General features: G+C 48.5%; 1 protein-coding gene across 3 annotated transcripts in view; it reads left to right on the top strand.

Moving 5' to 3' along the window:
- The window catches only part of RANBP17 (RAN binding protein 17), a 327124-nt gene extending 318821 nt beyond the window's left edge, over window positions 1-8303 (top strand). For all 3 annotated transcript variants that reach the window (XM_047729648.1, XM_047729649.1, XM_047729650.1), the window contains 3 exons: window positions 3870-3968; window positions 5819-5946; window positions 7891-8303. In XM_047729648.1, coding sequence (XP_047585604.1) covers window positions 3870-3968; window positions 5819-5946; window positions 7891-7987 — 324 coding nt within the window. In that variant the 3' untranslated portion in view covers window positions 7988-8303. The remainder of the gene's footprint in view (window positions 1-3869; window positions 3969-5818; window positions 5947-7890) is intronic.

Genomic DNA, 8303 nt, shown 5'->3' on the forward strand with positions numbered 1-8303 from the left:
AGTTCTCAGGCTCTGCGCACAAAGGCAAGATCCTTAGAAATGAACAGTGTATTAATTTAGGTATTTACCCATTTCAGATTTTCGCCAGAGATTGAGGCCAGAACTTTCTGTTTTTTATACAGTCCCCTTTCAAAATGTTCTTTAGCCTTTTATACTTTTGCTCTTGATAGTTCATTCACCCTTTCCTGTTCATTCATTCATTCGTTCATTCATGTATCCATTGTTTCCTTCAGTCGCTATTTCCCAAGGCTCTGCTGTGTGCCAGATGCCATGCCAGGCCCTGGGGATACAGAGTCTGCAGTCCCTCCTGGTCTCAGCGTCCAGGAATTTACAGACTAATCTCACAACCAGTCATCACCCCGCACTCACTGGGGCCATGTGACCCCCACCATCCTGTTCTACCCAGCTTCTAGAGCCACTGAGCCTCCACCTTCCTTAGAGTGCAGACTTGCCAGCTCACAGCAAAGCCTGCAACACAGACCCCATCTTTACTTATTCTACATCAGCAGGAGACAAAACAGGAAGTGCCTGACATGAGAGCGTGTGGTCGCCCCCTTGCCGCTGGGAGAGCGCGACCAGCATATCCGGGTTGGAGGATCCACTGTGCTTCAGGCTTGTGCCCAGACCAGAGCATCCTAGGGCGGAAGCAGAGGAGAGGGGCGGAGGGGCGGATGGAGATCCAGATGGCCCAACGTTAGTTTGTCTTACCTTTCCAAGTCAGGTATTTGTGGTAGCTTTGTGTTTGGTTTGGAAGATGACGAGTCTTCAGAAGAGCAGAACCACTGTCTTTCAGACTCCATGCTAATACATGTGTCAGACCAAACAGGGATGGTCTGGAGACTCTTTGCTATGGTGGGTTATTTTTTGACTGCAACTCTCTGTCAAGTTAGGTAATTGTGAGGAGACTATGATCTCATTTATCTGAACATAATCAAGACATGAAATGAGGTGTTTCCTTGAGCCCTGAAATTCCATTAGGTCACAGCACAGAGGGAAACCATAGATTCAGTAAAGGAACACAAGTAATTATGGAATGTCTACTGGGCAGCAGACACAGTACAAAATGCTTGACACAAATGAAGGAAGTCAGTCCTCCCAGCAATCCTTCAGAGTAGTTGTTATAATCTCCCGTTTTACAGGGAAGGAGATAAAGGCTCAGAGAAGTGAAGGGACTCGCCCAGCATCTGAGTTAGGTAAGTGGCAGGCCTGGATTTGGCCTCCTTTCTGGCAGACTCCAAAGCCTGTCCCTACCACATCATGCTGGTTCTGTCTCATGGAGAGACATTTCCTGCTAACTCACACCAAAGCCTGTGGGGAGAAGGGAGGAGAAAGAGTAAGTGCTGAGGCAATGTGGATTATGGTTTTCCTAAGTGGACCAAGCCACACAGCTCCTCTTCCTGAATGGTCCCTTCCCTGGCTGGGCAGAAGAATAGCTTGGGTTAATACAGTGGGTAATGTGTGTGTTTCAGACATGGGCCCTGGAAAACGAAGCCTTAGTTGGGCAGATCACGAATGGCCATTGCAGCCATCCTGTAACAGTATGGGGGTGAGCAGAAGTTGGGGGGTGGGGGCCTGCTGGATCCTGTGGAATCCAGGCTTTTAGTTGCATTATGTGACTCCGTGCAGGCTAGGGCGCCCCGGGGGGAAAATTCGCCAAGGGCGCCCCCTTTTGAGCCTGCATGTGTCTGTGTCATTGAGCACAGAGAGCCTCCTACCAGAGATTTTGCAGGACCTGGATCGGAATTCTGTAGGTAGGCATTTCACCCACTATCCTTCCAGACGCAGCGGGGGAGCTTGTCCAAAGGAATCTGCGGCATCACTTGTGCTGTCCCCTCCCCCCGCAGCTGCCACGTCAATAGCACTTGAGTACATTTGCTCACTAATCTCCATTTTTGCAGAAGAGTAAAAAAAATTTTTTTTAAATCAGACATCTTAGCCAACTTTATTTTTAGAAAAGTATTTTATTCAAACATCGCCCTACTTATTACAGACATAAATACATGAATTCAGACAAATGAATCCACGGAGGGACCGTATAAAGTAATTGGCACATCACTTCAGGATTGCTTTGTCAGTTACTGGAGGAGTTTGGTGCCTCTGACTTTAATCTTTTCCATTAAAATATCCATTCTGCCTTCAGATTGCGAAGCCCGTAATATTTTAGACCGTCTCTGTAGATCTGTTAGTTTTGCTTGTCAATTTAATTTGTGGCTCTACGACTTTGGGTGGCTTGTCAGATCATACGTGGGAACAAGTGACGTTCACCGGCTGGGCTTGAGTCCCTCGCCTCTCTCCTGAGAGCCTGGACAAACAGTAAACGTGGAGTTGGCCAGTGTCACCTGCAACCAGCCTAACCGCCAGGATGATGAGGATGATGTACGGGGCGGCAGATATTTCGAACTACAGAGATGCTCATTACTGTTGTTATCGTGTACCTTAAATGTTTATGGCACTTTTTCCTCTCTGCAACACTTTTTTATTTCCACCATCTCATTTGATTCTCAGAGCTTTCTTGGGCTAGATTATTATTTCCCTCCTGATAGCTAATGAAACTGACACAGAGAGAGAGAGGGGTTCAGTAATTGGCCTGAGATCACTGGGCAGACTGGATTGCAGAAGTGCAGGGGACAAGAGCAGGCATCACCAGAGCCCCTTCAGGGATCATGTGGGAGGTAGCTTTCCCACATAACCGCCATCTCCACTGTGCTCTTTGGGGCACAGGAGCTCTGGAGCTGTGGATGCGGAAGGACTAGAGATGGGAAGGAAAGTGTCCAAGGAAAGGCAAGTGTACCATCAGCCGCACACAGGGGACCGAAGCTTGCTTCCCTCCCACTTGCCCAGACTGTTGCAAGAACCCCAGCCCTGGCCTTCGTCCTTTAATACCACCTGCAACTGCACGCTTTCTACTGTCTCTGAAGGGATCTTGCTTAAGTGCAGATCTGAGCGTCTCTCCTTTGCCACAAACCCATCATGGGCTCCCCCTTCATCATGATGAAGTCCAGGCTCCTCAGCACGGTCTACCAGCCTGGCTCTGAGTCTGGCTTCTCTGGCTCCCGTCTCTTCTCCCCTGCCACACTCAGTTTTTTCCCAACCTCCTTTTGCCCAACCTCCTTTTGCATGGCCTTCTGTCCCCAGAACACATGTATGGTGCTCTCCTTAACCCATACCTTCTCTATGGAATCTTCCCTGCCTTCTCAAAGACCCAGAAGCATCCATCCCTCCGCTACTAGCCCACTGCCGTTGGCCCCGCCCAATTTCTGGCTATCTCTCTGCTCTGTGCTCTGCCCCAGGAAGCTTCTAGCTCCCCCAGGGCAGAGGTCACAGTAGATGCCTATTCTCTGACCTCCCTTAGGTGTCTTGAGACTTTGAATTTAAGAGGATGCATTTGTGTGTACATATAAGAGTGAAATGAGTGAGTGAGCTAGTGAATGAAGAACAAATGAGCCTGAGCCAGCAGGAAACAGGACCTTCTGAGGTCACGTGGAATGTGTCCCATTTCTCCCTCACTCTGAGAGATGGTGCCCTCCATAATGTGACCTCTGGGGAAAGGAGAGGCAAGGATCGCCTCCTGGCAAGTTGCATGGAGGAAAGTATACCAGGGTTGAGGGTCAGAGACTGATCCTCTTAGCTCTGTAACCTCTGACTTCTGCCCACCCAGAAGGTTTTCACTGAAGCTTTTGGTGGTAGAAGCTCTTCCTCTTGGCCAAGAGTTCCTCCATGCAGCATTATAGGCTTGCAGGGTCAAAACTCTTTGTCCAGGAAGAACCTTCATGGCTGTTGGCATGATATGGGGTAGAAGGTGAGCCCACGACAGACCTGGGGTTGGGGGGACCTCGGAGCCAAGGTCTTCATTTGACTCTGTCTTCTAGATGATGTCTGTCCTCATGAACACCATTGTCTTTGAAGACTGTCGGAACCAGTGGTCAGTATCCAGGCCTCTGTTGGGGCTCATCCTGCTCAACGAGAAGGTAAGTGTGATTTCTGGAATGTCCACAGGAGATGGTCCTTGTGGGGGAGGGAGAAGCTGTACACCAGGCCAAGCTGCAACAAGAACAGAAGGAACAACGGAGCTTGAGCTGGAACCTTGAGCACTCTGGGGCAAGGCCATAATCCCCCAGATGGCCCTTCCCCAGAGGCCTCGGATCTTCTTCCTGGTAAGTGAAGGCCTCAAGACCAGCTCTTCTGGAACCCAGAGCCGTACATGCTGGGCAGGTGGTTTGCTCAGTAGTGCTTCAAGCTCCCCCTCATGTCCTTACCTCGTTTCCTGTGGAATTCCAAGCTGCAACTCTTTCTGCTCCCCACTGGCCTACATGGACATCATCCCTTCAGGGACTCACTGTGGAGCCAGCACCCTCCACCTGAGAGCACAAGTCTCCAGCTCATATGTGCACTTGCCACCGTGGACAGCCTCCTAGGCCCTCCAGCTTCCTCCTGAACCCACCCCCTGTCTCCCCAGCAGTCAGGAGGAACAGTGCATTACTGCTCGGGAGAATGAATTGTCTATACAATAAGATAGTACTGGGGAGAAAGACAGTGAGATTAGAGGCAGCCGCATACATTAAAATTCAAACTGAAATCCCAGCCTTGGAAGGAAACTAATAGAAGAAGAAAATATATCAAAAAGAGAAGAGCTGTCTCATCATTCACCTGTGCTGAAGTATCCAATTTTAGCCACATTCAATAGCACTGTCATTCATCTTCCCTCGGTGTTATTGTGATTTAAATCCAAGCTCTATAAAAGAGAGCAGTTCTTTTAAAATGATTGAGAGGGAATAAGGGCAAATTCAGTGTTTAGAAAAAGCTTATGACATCACAATATTATACTTTACTGATGGAGGCAATATTTCATGGTTTAGGATGAAAAACTAATAATTTTCTATTTGGTGTGAGTCACTGCATCATTATAAAAGGGAAAAATAAGTAGTTTTGTGCATTCCCAATCTTGTTCAGGAAGACATTGTGGTTTAAGTGTAATGCCTCTGATATATAGTATTTAAGTATTAGTCTGACTACATATTAATTATGTGTGTTTTTGATGTGGGCTGTTTTAATGTATGATGGAAATTAAATATCCTGCTGTTTGGGCTGGGAAGGATAAACACACGACTGGCAAAATGTTGTCTTTGTGCGGAAATTAAGCCATTTCCAATGATGGGGAGCTGTGTGTCGCGCAAGAGCTTGTGTGTGTGGAAGCCTGCAGACCCCAGCAGAGGGGAAGGGTGGTGCAGCTCTTCGTCACCGGGTGCGACAGGTGCATTTCTTAGGGCCGGAAGGCCCTCTCAGAAGGAAATAAGCCCCTCTAGCGCCCGGCCTCGGGGGAGCAGACCCAGCCTCAGCCAGCGGACAGACACTCGGGACCAAGTCCAGGCTTGTGTGAGGAGCGAGTCACTAAAGCCAAGGACAATGACGAAGCCTGATGGGGGACCCTGGGCCTTTCCTCCAGTCACCCCGAGTCCTCCCTGTTAAAGTCTTCTCTCCTGCCTCAGAGGAGAAGAGGCCCTTCCTCTTTCAGCCTTTCTGTGATGAGTGGAGATGAGAGTCAGGAAGACCTTCACGTGCTTGGTCCCCCACAGAGGGCCCAGATTGTTCCGTGATGGGAGAACAATTATCACAAGAGATCTTTATGAGAAGGGATAATACAGTTACACCTCGAAACAGAGCTATTGCTTTGGCTTAAAGTTCAAAGTGGGCCTGGACCGAAGCTCCTTTGAGAGTGAGGAGGGTTGAGTGGAGGGAGCAGGTCGAGACCCTCCCCCACAGCTCTCTCAGGGGCCCAGGTCTGGGGTCCAGGCCCTGAGGCTATTCTTTCTCCCCACAGTATTTCAGTGAACTGAGGGCAAGTCTGATAAACAGCCAGCCTCTCCCCAAGCAGGAGGTCCTTGCCCAGTGCTTCAGGAACCTGATGGAAGGAGTAGAGCAGAACCTGTCCGTCAAGAACAGAGACAGGTAAGCCCTGCCCAGTAGGCTAGCGTCTGTGGCTTGTGGAAAACAACTGGATTGTGCTGACACCGAGCACACACTCGGGTGGCTTTTCTGTTACATCTTGTAAGCCTAGACTCAGCTTATTTCCATCTAATACATATTACTAGGTATTTGCTTTTTTTTTTAAGATTTTATTTATTTATTTGACAGAGAGCGCACACACAAGCAGGGGGAGCGGCAGGCAGAGGAAGGGGGAGAAGCAGGCTCCCCACTGAGCGGAGAGCCCAATGTGGTACTCGATCCCAGGACCCTGGGATCATGACTTGAGCCAAAGGCAGACGCTTAACCAATGGAACCACCCAGGTGTCCCTATTTGCTTTTGTTTTAAGCACCATGCTAGGCACTATATAGAGAAGCAGGGATTAGTAAAATGCAGCCTGTGCCCTTATGCACTCTATAATCCGGCAGAAGATAGGAAAAATAACTCATTGAAAAGGTCAAAAGAAGGAAAGCTCAGAACTGCTATGAAGGACGAGGAAAGACTTCCCGGCGTTTGAACAAACACAGGCTTAGAGGTCAGCCGGACTCCACTTTAAATTTTATCCCTGCCCTCTACAGGCTGTGTGGCAGTGAGTAAGGCAGTCAGCTGCTCTGATACTCAGTGTGCTCACCAACAGAATGGTTGTGATAATGAAAGGACAGAATGTAGTAAAACATGGCACCTAGGACATAGGAGCCATAGTAAACATGAGTTCCCTCCTCTGCCCAGCCTTTAAGAGCAGCTGGTTTTACAGTTGCCAATGAGATCTAAATGAAAGGAACCCAGACTTATCAGGTATGCTTTCATCCATTCATTGATTTAGAGCACAAAACTTTATTGAGCATCGACTGTGTGCCAGCATTGAGGATACCAGTGGTGAAATACTTGTTCAAGGTTTTTGCCTTGCTTCCATTAGAAGCTTCTAATGGAGGAAACAGACCATAATGAACAATGTAGGAAGAAAATGTTTTCGGGGCCTGGGAGGGATTGCCTGCACCATCTCTTGTAAAAGTGGTAACATTCAGATGCTTCACCATTTGAAATGTGAGTCATCAGTCATCCCAATAACCACAGTGATGTGTGGTGGTCCCCAGCCTGGGCCCTGGCGGTAAAAGGCCAAGTTGGATAGGCTCTGCAGACACACCCTTGACTGCTCGTCCCATGCCATGGTCCCCTGGCAGGCAGAAGAGACTGAATGAATGGGGACACCATAGGTGCCGGAAGGGGGGAGATTGTATCACTTGAGGCTTGGGAATTGGGAGCACTCCCTCCTGAGCTGCTCTGTGAAACGATGCCAGACAGCCCTCCTGTTTAAAAGAATACATATGCTTTCCACGTGCCATGCACTAGGGTGAGTACATACGGGCATTGTCTCAACTGAGTCAGTGAATTCTTATTTCCCACAATCCCATGAGGTAGCTATGCCAGTTGAGCCCCAAGACAAGAGGCTAAGCATTCATCCAAGATCCCCCCGCTAAGAAGTGGTGGAGCCAGGATTCGAATCCAGGTAATCTAGCCTGGTTTTCTCATCTGCAAAGTGAGGATAAGAATACTGACCTTTGGGAAGACTTATGGTGCCTAAATGGATTTGTGTGTAAACTCAACCCAGTGCTTGGCACAGAAACTTGGATTCATTTCTTTATATTCCTTACTGCCTGTGTGTAATTTGACTTTTAAAAGCAGTTTTTAAATAGTACACCCACAAAATGTGCCCCTCAAAATGGTCCAGGCACATCTGGTGGTAAAACTCTTGTTTTCTGGGAGGGAGAGGAAGAAGCGAGTGTTGGTGGCAGTGGAGGCGCTAGGAAGGAGCTCAGCCAGGATTGGGGCTCTCTCCAAGGTCCTGACCACTGCAGTCTTCATCCTCCTCCCTGCTCACACCACCTCGGCCTTCCCACTGCCCCCAGCCTTTCTTCCTTTTTCCACAGGTTCACCCAGAACCTGTCCGTCTTCAGAAGAGACGTGGCAGAGGCCCTGCGGAGCGACGGCAGCAGTGAGCCATGCAGTCTGGACATGATGAGCTGACCGCCTCCCCCAACCACGTGCCGAGCAGCCTTTACCGAGAGACTCTTGTGCGTCTGGGTCCCAGGACAGTGATGTTGGCTAGCCCAGGAGAATCTATTTTTCAAAAGAAACAACAACAAAATCCCTCCCTTTTTATAAGTCTGGTTTAATTCTAAGAATTTATAATAGTGCACAATGTAAATTCAGTCTTTGAGAAAGCAAGAGATGGGTTTTCAGTCTTTCTATAAAATACCATTATCTTTGTTCTTATAATGCTCTAAAAGGGTGTAGAAACAATATTTAACCAAAGAACTTAATAAACCAGGTTTGAACCTAA

This window comes from Lutra lutra, chromosome 5 (genome assembly GCF_902655055.1).
Source record: "Lutra lutra chromosome 5, mLutLut1.2, whole genome shotgun sequence".
Taxonomy (NCBI): Eukaryota; Metazoa; Chordata; class Mammalia; order Carnivora; family Mustelidae; genus Lutra; species Lutra lutra.